This window comes from Sus scrofa, chromosome 3, assembly GCF_000003025.6.
Source record: "Sus scrofa isolate TJ Tabasco breed Duroc chromosome 3, Sscrofa11.1, whole genome shotgun sequence".
Classification (NCBI taxonomy): domain Eukaryota; kingdom Metazoa; phylum Chordata; class Mammalia; order Artiodactyla; family Suidae; genus Sus; species Sus scrofa.
The window spans coordinates 16,568,716-16,590,165 of NC_010445.4; the positions used below are offsets into that span (position 1 = coordinate 16,568,716).

Below are 21,450 nucleotides of genomic sequence, written 5' to 3' on the forward strand. Positions count from 1 at the left end.
CGCAGGGGGAACTAATCTGACTAGGAACTGTGAGGTTGCCGGTTTGATCCCAGGCCTCGCTCAGTGGGTTAAGGATCTGGTACTGCTGTGAGCTGCGGTGTAGGTTGCAGCCTCAGCTCAGACCCTGCTGTGGCTGTGGTGTAGGCTGGCGGCTACAGCTCTGATTCGACCCCTAGCCTGGGAACCTCCTAAGCCACAGGTGTGGCCCTAAAAAGCAAAAAACAACAACAACAACAAAAACCCACCAAAAAACAAACAAAAAAACCAACAAACTAAATAACCATTCTGGAGGCTAGAAGTTCTAAATCAATTACATTTACCAATTTACCGGTGTCAGCAGGGTTGGTGCCCTGTCGGAGCTGTTCCTGGTCTCCCATTAGCCGTCCATGGCCATCTTCTGCGTGTGTCTCTTCACAAATGCTTTCTGTGTCCAAATTTTCCCTTTTTATAAGGATACCAGTCATACTGGATTAGGGCCCACCCAAATGATACCCCTTTAACTTGATTACCTCTGTAAAAGACCCCATGTCCAAAATAAGGTCACGTTCTGATGTCCTGGTGGTTAAACTCCAACATGTCTTTCTTACGGGGACAGAATTCAACCCATACAACATGGCCACCTCCCACTCAACATTTCAGACAGGTGACGGGTTTTATTTATTCTACACAGATTCACGTGAAACTCCCTCTTTCCCTCCAGAGCGATCTCCAGGTTACCCGCCCTCCCAGTGTGTTTCCATAGTGCAGTAAGTTTGTGTTCTTTCTTTTTTGATATATATTCATGGGTATAAGGGCCTGCATATTATCTCTCGGTGGACTCTGCGTGCCGGTAAAAGCAGAGATGCTCTAAGTTTATGTGTATTTCATACGCCTAGAATCCTATTTAGAATGAATCCATACTTCTCTAAATTTTAATTTACCTTGGTCAGAATACCAAAATAAAATACCTTTACTATTTTCCAAAGAAATATTGCACATTAATAGAAATGCAAAGTCTTACTTTTTAGCATTATTTAGGCAAACAGTATAGCTTCTATTCCAAAAATAGCCAGAATATGGAACGTCATATTCTTTTTTTTTCCTGCTTTTTAGGGCCACACCTCCTGGCATGTGGAAGTTCCCAGGCTAGAGGTCGAATCTGCCGGCCTGCACCAGAGCCACAGCAATGCAGGATCCATAGCCACAGCAATGCATTTTTGACTTACACCACAGCTCATGGCAATGCCAAATCCTTAACCCACTGAATGAGACCAGGGATCAAACCTGCACCCTCATGGATACGAGTTGGGTTTGTAGCACTGAGCCACAAAGGGAATTTCCAAGTTAGTGTATTTTTCAGCTCCAGAATTTGTTCCTTTTTATAATTCTTTGTTACTATTCCCATTTTGTTCATATATCATTTTCCTGATTTCCTTTAGTTCTTTGTCCATCTTCCTTTAACTCTGAGTATATTTCAGACAGTTGTCTTAAAGTCTTTAGTCTGATACCTGTGTTTCTCAGGGAAGGTTCCTGCACTTCATTTTCTTCCTTGAATAGGCCAGGTTATTGCAATTTTGCAGTAAAAAATTTGTAGCTGCTCCTTGCAATCTTGTTGAAAATTGAGCAGTTGAAAAAACAACCTCCTCTCCTAGCCTTTGCAAACTGAGTTTATCCAGCAAAACCTTTTACTGATTAGGACATGTTGTGATCCTTGGGATCAACCAAAGTAGAAAGATTGTCTTCAGATGTTTTCTTAGCACACATCTCACCTGGATGCATGTATCTCTTTTGATTTTCCTCTATACACATGGCTTTTACAGGTCTTAATGTCCCAGAGTTTCTCCTTGGGGCCTTAGATGAGAGTCTACTGTGTGGCTCCACCCATTATGTCTTGTCTTAGGTATCTTGAGTCTTTTTATTTATTTGATTTTTTTTTTTTTTGTCTTTTGTCTTTTTTCAGGGCAGCACTTGCAGCACATGGAGGTTCCCAGGCTAGGGGTCTAATAAGAGCTGTAGCCACTGGCCTACACCACAGCCACAGCGACCCGAGATCCGAGCCATGTCTGCGACCTACACCACCGCTCACAGCAACACCAGATCCTTATCCCACTGAGCAAGGGATCGAACCGAAACCTGACGGCTCCTAATTGGATACGTTTCCACTGTGCCACGACGGCAACTTCCCCTCTTAAGTCTCTTTATAGATTTTTTTTTTTTTAAATATGGAACACTTCACGAATTTGCATGTCATCCTTGCACAGGGGCCATGCTAATCTTCTCTGGATGGTTCCAATTTTAGTATATGCTGCTGTAGTGAGATTTTAAAAGCAATTCTTGCCACTTTCTGCTGTGTTCCCCTGCAGAGCTCAATTAGAGGAAATAGAAACTAGTTCTTCAGGCAGGTCCCAGACAGAATATTGTGAATAAGTTTTGCTCTGCTCCCTCCAAGTTAAGAGAGGGAATTGAGAAATGAGCTACTGGCTTCCTCTAGACCAAGACTGCCCAAAGGTGAGGAATCAAGGGTGAACGAAAATTCCACAAAATTTCTTACCATTTTGAAGGTAGCTTTTTCTTGGAGTTCCCTGGTAGCCTAGCAGTTAAGGATCTGGCACTGACAATGCTATATGGCTCAGGTCACTGCTGTGGTGTGGGTTTGATCCCTGGCCTGGGAACTGCTGCATGCCATGCGTATGGCCAAAAAAAGGATGTAGCTTTTTCTTCATTGGCCATTCACCTGGTTACTACAGGCCTTTGACTGTTTTCCAGCCCTCCCACAGGCTTACTTTAGCTAGCTTTTGGTTGTTTTTAATGTCTCAGCCAGGGAACAAAAGGTTGTAGCTTCATATCCCTCCATTTTGCTCGTGTCACCTTAGTAGAATTTTTATTTTCAGTGTCATAACAAGACTTTCAGTTTTTGAGCTGAGGGTACGATGCAAAGCAAAATTACTTTATAGAGATATTACGTACAGACAGGGTACACAATGGATCAGACAGCAAACCGTGGAGGCACTAACTAACCTGCCTTATTCTGCAGGCTGCATGCCACTTGAGATTTGACTCTGTGGTTGAAGGATATAGGTCTGAACCCGGTACACACTACGTGCTCCACAAACCTTTATTGAACAAAACACCTAAAATTATAGTTGATGTGACTGAAAACGGAATCCTCAGGCCAGCCCCATACTATCTGGTATATAAGATAATCAAGAGTAAACACAATCAAGAGCACACACTTCTGCATCATGCTAGTGTGTAGAAACTCCACCAGGATTAGGCAGCCAGCTCTTGAAGCATCCATGGAAAGATCCCAGATGTCCTGCAGAAACGTAAGCCACACGGAGGACCTCACGAGGAAGCTTATTGGTGGATAGGGAACCTTCTCCTTTCCACTCTGGAACTATCTAAACAAGGATCAGCAAATTACAGACTGCTGCCCAATTCTGTAAACAGCTGTGCTGGAACACAGTCCTATTCATGCATATATCACACACGGTTGCTTTCATGTTATAATGCAGAATTATATAATTGTGACATGAATTTATGACCTGCGATGGCTAAAATATTATCTTGCCCTTTACAGATAAATAGCACCTGGCCCTGTTCTAAACAAAGGCGTGAGGTCTAAAGAGGGCAGAGGCTGCTGCGGATTATAAAACATATAATGAGGGCCCAAGATGACAGATAACTCCCACAGGGTCTGACTGATGAAACTTAATCACTTTCTTTTCAGGGACAGAACACTCAGGGAGGAAAAAAGGTTTTAACAAATGGCGCTAGGACAAATGGATACCCACATGCAAAAGAATGAAGCTGATGGAGTTCCCATCATGGCACAGCAGAAAGAAATCTAACTAGGATCCATGAGGATGCAGGCTCAATCCCTGGCCTCGCTAAGTGGGTTAAGGATCCGGTGTTACCATGAGCTGTGGTGTAGGCTGGTAGCTGCAGCTTGATTTGACCCCTAGCCTGGGAACCTCCATATGCCATAGGTGTGGTCCTAAAAAGACCAAAAAAAAAAAAGAATGACGCTGAAACCCTTCCTCACACCACATGTAAAAATAACCTCAAATGGACTGAAGGCTGAAATGTATACAATTTTTAGAAGTTACATTGGAGTAAATAGTTATGACCTTGGTTTAGGCAATGAATTCTTAGATATAATACCAAAATCATAAGCAAAAATAACAAAAGAGAGATATATTGTATTTCATCTAATTAAAAACTTATGTGCTTCAAAGGACACCAACATGAAGGTAAAAAGACAACCCCCCAAAAGGGAGAAAATAACTGTATATCACATATCTGCAAAAGATTAATATAGAAGAAAATGTAGGTGACCTTGGGCTTCATGATGACCTTTTAGGTACAATATCAAAAGCATGATCTGTGAAGGAAAAAATGGATAGGATAGAATTCACTAAAATTAAAGTCTCTGTGAAAGGTACTGTTAAAAGAATGAAAAGACATGCCACAGACTGGGAAAAAATATCTGTAGAACACATATCTGATAAAGAACTGGTCTCCAAAATATACTTTAAAAAACCTCTTAAATCTCAACAACCAACTTATTTAAAAAGTGAGCAAGATTCCTGGCCCAGGAACTTCCCCAGGCCATGGACATGGGTAAAAAAAGAAAAAGAAAAAAGTGAGCACGAGATCAGGACACTTCATCAAAAAAAATTAGAGAGACGATAAATAAACGAATGAAAAAAACGCTGAACATATGTCTTTGGGGAATTGTAAATTAAAACAAAAATGTGATACTACCGTACACCTATCGGATGGCCAAAATCCAAAACACCGACACCGTCAAATTCTGGTGAGGATGTGGAACAAGGGGACTCTCATTCATGCTGGTGGGGGTGCATAATGGGATACAGTCACTTTGGAAGACAATTTGGAAGTTTCTTATAAAAAGCACCCTTACCATATGCTCCAACTATCACACTCCTTGGTATTTACACAAATGAGTTAAAAACTTTTGTCCACACAAACCAACATACAAATGTTTACAGCAGCTATTTTTTGGCCATGTCCATGGCATATGGAAATTCCTGGGGCAGGAATTAAATGTGTACCACAGCTGTAACCGGAACCACAGCAGTATCAACGCTGGATCCTTAAACCTGGTGAGCCATGAGGGAGCTCCGTAGCAGCTATTTTTTTTATAATTGCCAAAACTTGACAGCAGCCAAGATTTCCTTCAATAGGTGAATGGACAAACAAACCGGAAGATCCAGACAATGGAATGTTACTCAATACAAAAAGAAATGAGCCATCATACCATGAAATGACATGGAAAAACCTTACATGCATATTGCTGAGTGAAAAATCCAACCCAGAAAGGCTACATACTGTATGATTCCAACTACATGACATTCTGAAAAAGGCAAAACTACAGAGACAGTGAGAAAGTCAGTGGTTGCCAGGGATTCAGAGGGATGAATATGTGGAGCACAGGGTATTTTTAAGGCACTGAAAATACTCTGACGATGCTGTAATAATACTGCATATAACATTATGGTACCTCAGAAAACTAAATATAGAACTACTATATGATCCAGTAATCCCACTCCTGGGCAAATATGCGGACAAAACATTCATTCAAAAAGATACATGCAAAGAGGCCTGAACCTCATGAGATTAAGAAGGCGGAGTAGAAGGACTGGAGCTCACCTTCTCTCATAAAAGCAACAAAATGACAACCCACCGCTGAACAACCTTTGACCAAATAGACTGCAAACTATCAAAGAAGCTATCCTACCCCAGAAGACAAAGAGTCACCTTCTCTCATAAAAGCAACAAAATCACAACCACTGAACAATCTTCAACCAAATAGTCTGCAAACTATCAAAGAAGATATCCTACTCCAGAAGACAAAGAGGAGGCCACATCAAGATGGTAGGAGGGGTGATTACATGACATAAGCAACCCCATACCCACCAGGTGGGCAGCCCACAGACTGGAAAGTAACTGTTACCACAGAGACTCGCCTACAGGAGAGTTCTGAGCCCCACGTCAGGTCCCCACCCTGGGGATCTGGCATCGGGAGAAGGAGCCCCAGGAGCATTTGGCATTGAGGGCCAGTGAGGCTTGTGCTCTACGGGACTGGGGGAAGTGGAGACCCCTTTCTTAAAAGGCACACACAGGCTTTCATGTGCACTGGATCCCAGGGCAAGGCAGAGACTCCGTAGGAATCTGGGTCAGACCTGACTGTGGTTCTTGGAGGATCTCCTGGGAAAACAGGGTGTAACTCTGGCTCACTGTGGGAGAAGGACATTGGCAAAGGTCTTGGGAATAATCATCAGGCTGCACTCCCCTACAGATGGCCATTTTGGAAAAACCTGACCCCACCTATCAGGGCTGAGAAGCCCCAGGCCAAACAATAATCCTGGTGGGATCATGGGCCCACTCATCAGTAAACAGGCTGCCTAGAGACCCCCCAGGCACACGGCCACCTCTGATCTCACCCAGACAAAGCCTCACCCACCAGAGGGATAAGAATCAGCTCCATCCACCAGTGGGCAAGCACCAGTCCCTCCCATCAGCAACCTCCTGGTACCAACTTCAGCCACAAAGGGGGGCAGACATCAGAAGCAAGAGAGGCTACAACTCTACTGTCTGCAAAAAGGAGACCACACCAAAAATCTATACAAAATGAAAAGGCAGAGAAGTATGACTCAGGAAAGGGAGCAAGAAAAAAACCTCAGAAAAACAGCTAAGAGATCTGGACATTATCAACCTCCAGGAAAAACAGATCCTTTAACAGATCCTTTAACAGACGATAGTGAAGATGACTCAAGATCTTGGAAATAAACTGGAGGAAAAGATTGATAAATTACAAGAAACTCTGAGCAAAGAAATAGAGGATTTAAGGATTAAGCAAACAGAAATGCAAAATACAATAACTGAAATAAATAATTCATTAGAAGCAACCAATAGGAGAATACAAGAGGCAGAAGAACGAATGAGCGAGGTGGAGGACAGACCAGTAGAAATCACCAATGCGGAACAGAAAAAAGATTGAAAAGAAATGAAGACAGTCTAAGAGAACTCTGGGACAATGTTAAATGCACCAACATCCATATTTTAGGGGTACCAAAAGGAAAAGAGAGAGAAAGGGCCAGCAAAAATATTAGAATAAATAGCCAAAAACTTCCCTAACAGGGGAAAGGAATCACTCACTCAAATCCAGAAAGCACAATGAGTACCATTTAAAATAAACCCAAGGAGGAACACCCCAAGACACATTAACCAAACTGATCAAAATTAAAGACAAAGAAAAAACACTGAAAGCAGCTAGGGAAAAGAAACAAATAGCATACAAGCGAACCCCAATAAGGTTATCAGCAGATTTTTCAGCAAAAACTCTGCAGGCCAGAAGGGAGAGACACAATACACTTAAAGTGATGAAAGGAAAAAAACCTCAACCAAGATTACTCTACCCAGCAAGGCTCTCATTCAGATTTGAAGGAGAAATCGAAAGCTTTACAGACAAGCTAAAGCTAAGAGAATTCAGCACCACTAAACCAGCTTTACAACAAATACTAAAGGAACTTCTCTAGGTGGAAAAGAAAAGGCCACAACTAGAAACAAAAATGCCACAAATGACAAGGCTCACCAGTAAAGGCATACATAGCAAAGGTAAGAAATCATCCACACACAAATACGCTACCAAAATCAGAAATTGTGAGAAGAGGAGGATACAAATGCAGGCACTGACACTGGAGATGCATTTTCAATTAAGAGACCAACAACTTAAAACAATCTTGCATACATATATAGACTCCTACATCAAAACTTCAGGGTAACTGGAAACCAAAAATCTACAATGGATACACGCACAAATAAGAAAAAGCAATCCAAATACAACACTAAAGATAGTCATCAAGATACAAGAGAAGAGGGGAAGAAAAAAGAGCAACAAAAATCCAAAACAGTTAATAAAATGGCAATAACATACATATCAATAATTACCTTACCATGTAAATGGACCAAATGCCCCAACCAAAAGACAAAGACTGGCTGAATGGATACAGAAACAAGACTCATATATATGCTGTCTTCAAGAGACCCAGTTCAGTTCTAGGGACACATACAAACTGCAAGAGAGAGGATGGAAGAAAATATTCCATGCGAACAGGAATCAAAAGAAACCTGGAGTCAGAGTTCCCATCATGGGTCAGCGGAAATGGATCTGACTAGTATCCATGAGTACGCAGGTTTGATCCCTGGCCTTGCCCAGTGGGTTAAGGATCCGGTGTTGCTGTGAGCTGTGGTATAGGTCGCAGACTTGGCTCGGATCTGGCATTGCTGTGGCACAGGCTGGCAGCTACAGCTCTGATTCAACCCCTGGCCTGGGAACCTCCATATGCTGCAGGTGTGGCCCTAAAAAGCAAAAAACAAAACAAAAAACTGGAGTAGCAATACTCAGACAAAATAGACCTTAAAATGAAGAATATAAGAGACAAAGAAGGACATTACATAATGATCAAAGGATCAATCCAAGAAAAAGATATAACAACTGTAAATATATATGCACCCAACACAGGAGCACCTCAATATATAAGGCAACTGCTGACAACTTTAAAGAGGACAAACTGACAATAACACAGTAACAGCAGGGAACTTTAACACCCCTCTTACAGCAACGGACAGATCATCGACAGAAAATCAACAAGGAAACACAGGCCCTAAATGACACATTAGACCAGATGGACTTATTAGATATTTACTGAACATTACATCCAAAAGCAGCAGAATACACATTTATCTCAAATGCACATGGAACATTCTCTAGGACTACTCACACTGTGGCCCACAAATCAAGCCTTGGTAACTTTAGGAAAACTGAAATTATATCAAGTGTCTTTCCAACCACAACTCTATACAACTAGAAATCAACAAGAAAAAAAAATGCAAAACACAAATACATGGAGATTAACACACTATTAAACACTAATGGACGATGGAAGAAATCAAAGAGGAAATTAAAAAATACCTAGAGGCAAATGACAACAAAGATACAACACTCTAAAACCTATGGGATGCAGCAAAAGCAGTTCTAAGAGGGAAGTTTACAGCAATATGAGCCTACTTCAGGAAACAGGAAAAAGCTCAAATAAACAACCTAACTTTACATCTAAAGCAGCTAGAGAGAGAACAGACAAGACCTAAAGCTAGCAGAAGGAAAGAAATCATAAAGATCAGAGCAGCAATCAATGAAACAGAAACAAAGAAAACCACAGAAAAGATCAATGAAAACTAAAAGCTGGTTCTTTGAAAAGATCAAAAAAATTGATAAACCCTTAGCCACACTTATCAAGAAAAAGAAAGGATTCAATTCAATAAAATTAGAAATGAAAAAAGAGAAGTAACAATGAACATCACAGAAATACAAAGGATCATAAAAGACTACTATATGCAACAACTATACATCAATAAAGCAGAAAACCTGGAAGAAATGGACAAATTCTTAGAAAAGTACAATCTTCCAAGACTAAACCAAGATGAAATAGAAAAGAAGAAAAGACCAATCACAAGTACTGAAATTGAAACTGTGATTTTAAAAACTTCCAACAAATAAACTCCAGGACCAGATGGCCTCAGAGGTGAATTCTATCAAACATTTAGAGAAGAGCTAAGACCTATATTCCTGAAACTATTCCAAAAAAGTTGCAGAGGAAGGAACACTCCCCAACTCATTCTATGAGGCCACCATCACCCTGACACCAAAACCAGACAAAGATACCACAAAAAAAAGAAAACTACAGGCCAATATCACTGATGAACACAGATGCAAAAATCCTCAACAAAATACTAGCAAACTGGATCCAAGTGTATTAAAGGATTGTACACCATGATCAAGTGGGACGCAAGAATTTTTCAATATCCGCAAATCCATCAGTGTGATACACCACATTAAAACACTGAAGAATAAAAACCATATGATCCTCTCAATAGATGCAGAAAAACCCTCTGACAAAATCCAACACCCATTTCTGATAAAAACCTACCAGAAAGTGGGCATAGAGGGAACACACCTCAACATAATAAAGGCCACATATGACAAACCCACAGCTAACATCATTCTCAATGGTGAAAAGCTGAGAGAATTCCCACTAAGATCAGGAACAGGACAAGTATGTCTGCTCTCGCCACTACTATTCAACATAGTTTTGGAAGTCCTAGCCAGAGAAATCAGAGAAGAAAAAGAAATAAAAAGGAGTCCAAATTGGAAAGGAAGAAGTAAAACTCTCAGTGTTTGCACATGACATGATACTATACCTAATACCTAGAGAAAATCCTAAAGATGCTACCAGAAAACTGTTAGAGATCAACAATGAATCTGGTAAAGTTGCAGGAGACAAAATTAATATACAAAAATTGACTGCATTTCTATATACTAATAACTAAAGATCAGAAAGAGAAATTAGGGAAACAATCCCATTTACCATCACATCAAAAAGAAAAAAATACCTAAGAATAAACCTACCTAAAGAGATAAAAGACCTATACTCTGAAAACTATAAGACGCTGATGAAAGAAATCAAAGATGACACAAACAGATGGAAAGACATACCATGCCCTGGGATTGGAAGAGTGAATATTATCAAAATGACTATACTACCCAAAGCAATCTACAGATTCAATGCAATCCCTATCAAATTACCAAGGACTTTTTCCACAGAACTAGTACAAGATATTTTAAAGTTTTTCAGAAGCACAAAAGACCCAGAATAGTCAAGGCCATACTGAGAAAGAAAAACGGAGGTGGAGGAATCAGGCCCCCTGACTTCAGAAGATACTATAAAGCTACAGTCATCAAAACTGTATGGTACTGGCACAAAAACAGAATATTTATCAGTGGAACAGGAGAGCCCAGAACTAAATCCACATACCTACATTCAACTAATCTATGACAAAGGACACAAGAACATACAGTGGAGAAAAGACAGCCCCTTCAATAAGTTGTGCTGGGAAAACTGGACAGCTACATGTAAAACAATTAAATTAGAATGCTTCCTAATACCATACACAAAAATAAATTCAAAATGGATTAAAGACCTAAATAGAAGACTGGATATGATAAAACTCTTAAGAGGAAAATACAAGCCAAACACTCTCCGACATAAACCACAGCCATATCTTCTCAGATCCACCTCCTAGAGTAATGACAATAAAAAATAAATAAATAAACAAACAGGACCTAATTAATCTGAAAAGTTTCTGCACAGCAAAGGAAACCCTAAACAAAACAAAAAGATAACCCACAGAATGGGAGAAAACTTTTGCGAACGAAGTGACTGACGAGGGATTAATCTCCAAAATTTATAAACACCTCCTGCAGCTCAATACCAAAAAAAACAAAAACAAAAACAAAAACAACAAAAGAAACAGTCCCATCAAAAAATGGGCAGAAGACCTAAACAGACAATTCTCTATAGAATACATACAGATGGCCAAAAAAACACATGAAAAGATGTTCAACATCACTAATTATTAAATAAGTACAAATCAAAACTACTATGAGGAACCACCTCACTCACACCAGCCAGAATGGCCATCATCAAAAAGTCTACAAGCAATAAATGCTAGAGAGATGTGGAGAAAAAGGAACCCTCTTACACTGTTCATGGGAATGTTAATTGGTGAAAACACTATGGAAACAGTATGAGGACTCCTCAGAAAACTAAAAATAGAATTACCATTTGATCCAGCAATCCAATTCCTGGGATACATGTACTCCAATGTTCACTGAAGCACTATATACAATAGCTAAGACATGGAAGCAACCTAAATGTACGTCGACAGAGAAGTGGATAAAGAAAATGTGGTACACATACAAAATGGAAATTTACTCAGCCATAAAAAGGAAAGAAATAATGGCATTTGCAGCAACATGGATGGACCTAAAAATAATCATGCTAGGTAAAGTTAGACAGTGAGACACCAGTGTCATATGCGGAATCTAAAAAAAGGACACAATGAACTTCTTTGCAGAACAGATACTGACTCACAGACTTTGAAAAACTTATATCTTCCAAAGGAGACAGGTTGGGGGGTGGGAGGGATGGGTTGGGGTTTTGGATGGAAATGCTACAAAATTTGGTTATGATAATTATTGTACATGTAATAAAATTCATGGAGGTAAAACAAAAACAAAACAAAAAAAATAAAGCAAAAAATAGGAGTTCCCGTCATGGCACAGCAGAAACAAATCCGACTAGGAACCTTGAGGTTGTGGGTTCGATCACCAGCCTTGATCAGTGGGTTAAGGATCCGGCATTGCTGTGAGCTGTGGTGTAGGTCACAGAAGCAGCTCAGATCTGATGTTGCTGTGGCTGTGCCATAAGCCAGCAGCTGTAGCTCTGCTTAGACACCTAGCCTGGGAACTCCAAATGCTGTGGGTGCAACCCTAAAAAGAAAAAACAAACAAACAAAAAAAGCCTGAGATTATGAACACACCTAAAATAGATTAATTTTTAGAACTAAGTTTAAATTTGAAATAAAAATTGTTATAGAAAAAAAAGAATTAAATCTCCAGTTGTTGTAACATTACAAGTATACAGCCAACCTAGGTACTGGTATCAATGCCACTGAATCAATTAGCATAATTTGCTATGCTTTATGGACCAACCACTGTAGAAAAACTATCTACATTATGAAACAGTGTAACGTTACTCTTCAGTTTGACACTAGTTAACCAGAGAGCGGTACCCATAAAAATACAACATTGTGATATTTTAGTTCATCAATTATTCTTATAGATGGGTGAAGAATCATCAGTATGTATCTACTAAAGCCTGTAAATGGTATCTGATATTTATTGGAGTATACTGATTGTGATGTGTGCTGTGGTCTGTTATTTTGTCTTTTTGTCTTTTTAGGGCCACACTTGCAGCATACGGAGGTTCCCAGACTAGGGGTCAAATCAGAGCTGTAGTCGTCGGCCTATGCCACAGCCACATCAGTGCAGGATCCGAGCCACGTCTGCGACCTACACCACAGCTCACAGCAACACCGGATCCTTAACCCACTGAGTGAGGCCAGGGATGGAACCCACAACCTCATGGTTCCCAGTCGGATTCGTTAACCACTGAGCCATGACAGGAACTCCAGGTCTGTTATTTTAACTCCTTTGTAAAGTTTGTATACATGGAACTATCTAAGGAATTGCCTCCATTTTAAAATTTAATTAGTATATATTTAATAAAACACTGAATAATGAATATTTTTCTAGTCTAAAAAAAAAAAGGCACACACACCCTTATGTTCATCACAGCACTATTCACAATAGCCAAGACATGGAAACGACCTAAATGTCCATCAAAAGATGAATGGATTAAGAAGATGTGGTGTGTGTATATATATATATATATATATATATATATGTATGTATGTATACACACAATGGAATACTACTCAGCCATAAAAAGAAACAAAATAATGTCATCTGCAGCAACATGGACTGAACTAGAGATTCTCATACTAAATGAAGTAAGTCAGAAACAGAAAAACAATTACTATATGATCTCACTTACATGTGGAATCTGAAATATGGCACAGATGACCCTATCTACAGAAGACGAATAAATCACGGCCAAGGAGAGCAGACTTGTGGTTGCAGGGGGGAGGGAGCGGGTTGGATGGGGAGTTTGAGGTTGGTGGATACAAACTTAGCATCTGGAATGGATGGGCAATGGGCTCCTACCGTACAGCACAGGGAACTGGGTGGGACTAGGTCACTCTGTTGTACAAGATATTGAAGAAACGCTGTAAATTAACTATACTTTGATAATAATAATAAAGAATTAAAGAAAACACTATACATAATATTATGTCAAAATCCACTCTATGTATTATTGCACTTTATGATGTGCAAAACAAAGAATGAACCTAATGTAAAGTGCAGACTTTAAGTAGTAATAATGTATCAATATTGGCTCATCAACTGTAACAAATATACCACACCAATGCGAGATGTTAATAGCGGAAATCTTTTGTTGGAAGGGGCGAGGAGAAGGGACTGTATAGGAACTCTGTACTTTCTGTTAAACCTTAAAATTCTTTTTTGGCCTCCTTGCGGCATATGGAGTTCCCCAGCCAGGGATCAGATCCAAGCTGCAGTTGTGACCTACACTGCACCACCTGCAGCAGCACTGGATCCTTTAACCCACCACGCCAGGCCAGGGATTGAACCTGTGTCCTGGAGCTACACAGACACTGCCAGCAGAAACTCTCCCTAAAACTCCTTAAAAAAAAAAAAAAAAAAAGAAAAAGAAAACTAGTAATTTTTTAAGGTGTAAAGGATTTCAACAGACATTTTTCCAAATAAGATATACAAGGGGCCAGTAAGCACTCAACCTCAGTAGCCATTAGGAAAATAAAAATTAAAACCACAATGAGTTAGCACTTCACAATCACTAGGATGGCTATCACCAATAAGAGGGAAAATAACAAGTGAGAGACTGTACCCCATCAGGTTTTGCTGGCATAGGTGCTATGCAAAACAGTTTGGTAGTTCATCAAAAAGTTAAATACAGAGTTCCCACATGGCCCAACAATTCCACTCCTAGGTATATGCAAGAAAACAGTCACAAAAAATGTGTGTATGAATGTTCACAGCAGCATATTCAGAACAGCCAAAGAGCAGGCACAACCCAAACATCTACCAAGTGATGAACAGATAAAATGCGGTATTATCCAGTCAATGGAAATGTGGTATATCCATTCGGCCATGAAAAGGAATGGTACAACATGTTTTAGCCTTGAAGATATACTAAGTGAAAGAAGTCAGATACAAAAGGCACATGTGATTCCCTGTATACGAAATGTCCAAGACAGGCAAATACAGACAGAGAGAGAGAGAAAGTACAAAGTAAATTACTAGTTGCCAGAGACCACGAGGAAATGGGAATGTAGCGTGACTGCTAATGGATATGAGGCTCCCTTTAGGGGTGATGAAACCATTCTGGAATAAGTTGTAGTGATGATTGTACAATCTTGTGATTATACTCAAAACCACTGGGTGGAATATTTTAAAATGGTAAATTTTATGGTATGTGAATTATATCCTAATTTTAAAAATAGGTATAAGGATTTCTGGGAAGTTCTGGGCCATTTTGCTTCCTTTTCTCCCCTTCGTTCATTATGTAATTAAATAAGGTTGATGATCCTTTTCAGGGGATGTGATCTGTTTTATATGCAGTTTACTGAGGCATGATCCATTTATAAAATTGATAATAAATTGGCTCAGGGGAAAAAATGATTTAGTGAAGAATATACTGGAGGATTGACTCACTCGTCCCTCACTAGGGTATAAACTCTTGAGGGCTGATATGGTTACACAACAACTGATTAGGAAAATGGTACCCACTATTTCAGGAATGAACCTTGAATAAATGGCAAGTCCCCTGAGCTGGCAGTGGGTCATCCAAAAACTCTGAAGCAAAAAGAGGCAAGGAGGTTATCTGGATAAACCACTAACTGGGAATCAACTTCATTTTTCAAGAGCTCAGGAGCACCTTCTCGAAAGATCACCTCCCCTCAGTGCTGTGTCTCCCAGAGTGACCGGACTGGGTGTCAGCCTCCACGTTCGGAACGTAATTTAACTACGGACAATGCATTTATTAACTTTCACAAAGACCAAGGATAACATGCAAACAAACATTTTTTCTTTTTAAAGAATAAAACAATCACCTGGTCAAACATTAAAACCATACAGAAGGATATAAAATAAAAAAGCAAGTCTCCCAGTCTCCCAGCTCTCCTTCCCAGATGTGATCCTGTGTAAATTACAACTTTTTATTTCTGAAATATTGATTATTAATGTGATGGGGATATTACACAGACCATATTTCTTATAAAGAGTAAGTCTGACCTAATCAGAAGCTGAGGCTAAATTCTCGGATCTAAATAGATTCAATTTAAGAAAAATACTAACATGTATATATTTTATATATGTTTTCTAAGTCAGATTTCTTTTTTTTCCTAATCAAGGCAAAATAAACTCTTGAAAGATAAAAACAGCACAAGTTGGCAGTCACCTGGAAACAATTTATCATCAACTAATCAAGCCTTAAATCCATGAAGAAAAAAAGCACCTCAAAAATGCAACAACAATGACATGAGCACCAAAATACGTGTCTTGACAAATCAATAGCTCCTGGTAAAATTCCTGATACTTGAAGAAGATTTAAAAATAAATGCCCTGTTCATGTCAACATTGCCTGTGAGCAGATCTCAAGTCATCCTTAGAAGATAAGGTTAAGATGAACGTAACTGCCAGCTGGCAGGGGTGGTGGGGAGGCTGAAATAACCTGGGAATAGCAAGAGGCGGGAAGTAATCCAATTAACAGAAGCACGGAAAATATGTAATCGTACAACAAAACGAGTACCAATTTGAAAAATTAATGTCTATGGGCATTTTCTTCCCCAAATAGGGAGCAGAGTGAACGGGGGAATTAATTTTTAACACTATTCCTAGGACCTAAGGGCAACTACACGTCTGGGGCTACGACACTCTCCAAAGCATGAACATTAAGAAGTTCTTCACATGGTAATTATTCTAACATTTTAAATTTTCAAAAACTGATGCAACCTTGCAAGAGCCAACAAAATTAAAGTCTTATTAATCAACCTCTACCTCTTCATATTCTGTCCACAAAAAGAGAGACATTAACTGTGCCCTTTAAAAAGATACAATGCACCCATTGTGCACATGGAGCTCACCTGCTGGCCTCAACAAGCAGCGCCTGTCACGGGGCAGGAAACCGAAGGTGGGCAGAAAGGCAGGCGACGTGGTCATTCGGCCTGGATGCCTCTTTTCAACGGGAGGGAGCCGGCGCTCTAACACTTCGGACTAACTAGGGAGCCAGCTCACAGGGCCCACGCCAGCAGAGGAAAGGGGCCTGAGGAAGGGATGGCCAGGCTGTTCCTTTATCTCTGTTTCTCGCAAGGAAAGGAGTCCTCTGAGGTAAGCCAAGGTCAGTAGCTGATTTTAACTCAGAGCAACCATTTGCTGCTTTGCGTGTTTTTAGCCCTCTACTGGGATTCTCCTAACTCAGCTTTCATCCCAACAGTGCTCCGCGGCCTTCAGGGAAGCCGCCCAGGGAAGCAGATGGAATTAATTAGGCGAGAGCCCATCAAAGGCAACAAGGAAGTATTCCACCAGCTATGCACAAGGACCTTGCCCCGAGCACGCCAAAGACCATGGAAGGATTTTTACCACAGGGGGTTCCACGTCCTTGTCCTCCTCGACCCTGTCCTCCTTTCTTTAGCTCTCTGCCCTGACCACTACCTCAGCCTGTCTTTACCAGGTTTCTTCTCCAAAGCACAAGAATTTCTTTTTAGCTTCTTTCTGAGGAAGGCTTATTTTTGTGGTTTACCAAACCAGCCACAAAATCAGGCCTGTTGGGACAGAAGGTAAAACCAAATAAACAGTCCTTTGAATGTCTGGGAAATGGCTGCTGGGCCTTTCGACTTCACAAGACCCTGGAGCCAACGGTGCTCTTCTAGGCCGGGTCCTCTTCGTCCATTGTCACGTCATCGCTGGTATGTGTCTTCTGCTCAGCCTCTGGCCCCGCAGGCAGGATGCTGGTGACGGTGTGGAGCAGAGCTTCGATCTGCTCCTCTGTCAGCCGTTCTTCGCTCTCCTCCACCATCTGCAGAGGGAAAGAAAACCCTCCAGGAGTTACAGAGACGCCTCGATGGCGGGGCCCAGCCTCGCCCTCTTCACCCATGTTATTCCTGGTCTAGGCCCGGGGCTCAGGGCCTGGCTCCTGAGCCACCCCTGGTGTCCAGGTCCTCCATCTTCATGAATGGGAGAAGCCAGCTCAAGTTCCAGAGTAAGCCAGTGTGAATGCTCCACAAGGGTCAGTGAAAAAAGCAAGCTGCAGGTTAACATTTTTTCCTGAAAGAAAAAGCAATCCCTAACAGTTCTCTACCCATCCACATACACACATGAATGTTGTACATGCAAAGAAAACCCACCTCTGGGGAGCGAAGTGGCATCTTATATACTTTGGTAATTTCACAACAACACAGCTGTAACTTATAAACTGTATCAACAACTCTCTGGATGACCGCCCACTATGTGCCAAATGCTTTATATATTTTTGCTAATCCCCACTACTATCACTGCTGACAACAGCCCTTTAGGGAGCTCCTGTGCCCAGTGCAGCGTCGCACCTAGTACTTCATGCTCATTATTTCTGTTAAACCTCACGACAAGCCTGGCAAAGGGCAGAATCCCAAGCCAGGCCTGCCCATCTCTAATACCTACAATCTAACACAGGCCGCATGGCCTTGGCCAGGAGAATGCAGAACAGGAGTCCGTGAATGACAGCTGGGAAACAATCTCCCTCGACCCCATCAAAGGTCTGCTTCGAACCCAGTTTCTGACGTGCTCCTGGGCAGCCGAACATAGAGATGATGAAATCCACAATCACAAGCCAGTTTTCTTAGCCTCATCTCTAATTCTCAATAGGTCAACAAACAAAAAAAATAATGTAATCAACCACTTTTGTAAAAGCAGCCTGCAGGCAGTCAAGTTACCTAACCACACTCACTTGGTGGCATGAGCCATCGATCACAAACCACTTTCTCAGCTAAAGATGTCCAGGGTCCTAGCCTATGGCATTTCCCCTAACAATCTCTGAAATCTGGCCACTAAGATCAAAAGGCGTTCCAGAAAGAATTCCTGGCAGATTTAAGTAAAGCATGATGACAAGCTAGGCTTATGATCCTAAAAAGGACTTCAGTTTGACTGCCTAGCTTTACAAACAATAGTACAGAAGCTAAAGAAGTCTGGTGATGTGCCCAAGATCAAACTCCCAGCAAACCACTGGCCTCTTCACTCATCTCAGTCCAAAAATGTTTCCAGAACTAGCCAATACTCCTGGATGTTCCAGAGTAAAGATCCAGAGTGAACCAAGGAAGCTACTTCCCCTCATGCTGTGAAATAAAACGACCATATTCTAAAGATTCAAAGGCTCCACATAACTTCTCTACTGAAAAAGGAACAATCCTCAAAGACACACTTTTAAAATTAGACACGTAAGCAGTTCCCGTCGTGGTGCAGCTGAAACGCGTCCAACTAGGAACCATGAGATTTCAGGTTCCATCCCTGGCTTCGCTCAGTGGGTTAAGGATCTGGCATTGCTGTGAGCTGTGGTCTAGGTTGAAGACTCAACTCGGATCTGGCATTGCTGTGGCTGTGGTGTAGGCCGGCTCTGACTGGACCCCTAGCCTGGGAACCTCCATATGCCACGGGAAGTGGCCCTAGAAAAGGCAAAAAGACAAAAATAAATAAATAAATTAATTAATTAAATGTAAAATTATGGTCTGTAAAAGGAAATAATCTAATATGCACTGCCTCCTAAGAATGAAGGAGGAGGAGGGAGGAATATATCTAATTTGATTATTTAATCCCGAGAAAAAAATGATCTCCATTTGGAAGGAAAACGTCTCCAAGTTTACAAATAACTGGCACACGCAGTGATGATTAACTGTTTCTGGTCTCAGGGAAGAAGGTAAAGGAAACAGACCATCGTTAGACCAGTGACAGCTCCCGCCAGCATCTGCGCGGCGCTCCACACCTATCGAGGGGTTTTCCTGGAATCACCGCCACCGGGGCTTCTGCAGGAGGCTGTGCACAAAGTCAGGACAATTCACAGATGAGCTCGTGGAGGCTCAGCGTTACAAGGACATGATCTGGATCTCACGGCAAGGTCTTTTGAGACTCTGGATCCCAGCTTCTTCTAAAATACCATGGCCTCAGGTGGGAGGTTCTATCATTTCTTTTCTCAGACACACTGTATGGCACACTTGAGTCCACTGGTTTGAAAGAGTTTGGCTACATGACCTCTGAGGGGTCTTTTTAGAAAACCAGAGAGGATTTCAACAGGCCACCTTCTTGCATCCTACTCTCTGGGCTTGGCAAATCGGGTTTCAGGTAGGTGTTCCTGGCAATAGGGCTGATAAGCTTTACTAACTTTGCCAAATTTGCCAAGAGAAGAAGTTTTTATCAGCAATCAACCTTCGGAGACAATTAGAGTCAGGAAACTCTCTTTCCCAGTCAAAGGATGAAAACCTGAGCTGCATTAAACACAATGAAATATACTCAAAGAAACTTGCAGAAACCAAAAACTTACTAACCCCTCTGGATCACTAGAGTAAATAATTACATTACTCCTCACCTTTTCTTTCCAACACAGAAGAAACAGAACCCAGATAAAGAAATGCAAAGCATCATCTCAACTTTCCCAAACATCAAAGGGTTCAAGTCGTTCAGAATGTAAGAGTTAATGAAATGTAAAAATACAAAGTATTTGCAGACAAGTCAACATGAAAGATACATTTTTTTTTTTATCATTTACAAAAATTATATTGGTGCCCAGGGGCCGTCAGACTGGGCTGATATACTCCAAAAACTGCTGTTTCTCACTCTAAGCTGCCAAGCCTAACCTTCTACTTTCCTCAAAACAACTCAAAATCTCATAGCAACCGAGACTTCTAGCTCTCTGACACAGAACAGTTCACTCAACCTCTATAAATCTCAGTGTTCTCTAAAGTAAAACAAAAGTAATGCCTATAGTAAGGACCAAAGGAGAACACACGATAGCGTCTTATAAGCCATAAACTATACAATGCAAGCCTTTTCATAATCATTAAATTATAACAGGCACAGATAACAGTGTTGGTTCAGGACAGCGGCCTGTGAGGTCACAGGGCTCACGGACCTGTCCTCAGGCCACGGGTCCCAAGTGAACGCGTGGCAGGGCATGGTGCCACTCCCACAGCTGGGTAGCTTCCTCACGCACAGCCGGCAGCCAGCCGTGGATGTGAGGACCACAACGGGCCACAGCCGAGGCATAACTGAGAGAGAGAAGCTTCAGCCTCCTGAACTGAACCCTGACAACTGCTATGTTGGGATGACTTTTGGATCCAGGGAGAATAATGGCTGTCGGGTTAACGCAGGGGAATGAATTCTCACGTCCTCTGCGCTTTCTACTCTAGCGAAAACCTCATTTCTTATCCCTTTCTGATGAGAAGAGACACACAAACCTTGGTAAATGCTTTGCTACCCTTCGCAGCCAAATCCCAGGCTGGGAAAAAAAATCTGGCCCCAAATGGTCCCACTGCTGGACAACAACACACGTGGTTTTTCTGAAGGCCCACCTACCTACCTGTGAAAGGAGAAGCGCGTACAGAGTCTGAGGGGATGCCATGCCAAAAACACACGGCCTGGAGAAACAGAGCAAGGCTTCTGAATCAGACCCACTCGGCCACTCGCTAGCCAAGATTACGGCGAGGGCATCACAGGTGACATACACAAAGCCCCTGGCACCAAGTCTGGCACACAGCAGGCAGTCATAATAGCAGCTAATCTTACCAAGTAATGAAGGCTTTCTACAGGCTCTGGGACACTAATCCTCCCCATCTCTTCTCTCCATCTGTCATTAAGCC

The 21,450-nt window shown here is 41.4% G+C and overlaps 1 protein-coding gene across 3 annotated transcripts in view; it reads right to left on the bottom strand.

Annotated features, from left to right (window-relative positions):
- CRCP (CGRP receptor component) overlaps positions 1-21,450 on the bottom strand; it is a 93,057-nt gene that overhangs the window by 39,767 nt on the left and 31,840 nt on the right. For 2 of the 3 annotated variants that reach the window (XR_002342337.1, XR_002342338.1), the window contains exon 6: positions 16,714-17,645. Coding sequence is in view for 1 of the 3 variants with exons in the window: in XM_021086359.1 (XP_020942018.1) it covers positions 17,496-17,645 (150 nt within the window). In the remaining 2 variants the exon portion in view is untranslated. Of the gene's footprint in view, positions 1-15,588; positions 17,646-21,450 lie in introns of those variants that run through there. The other variant, XM_021086359.1, reaches the window with a different exon arrangement.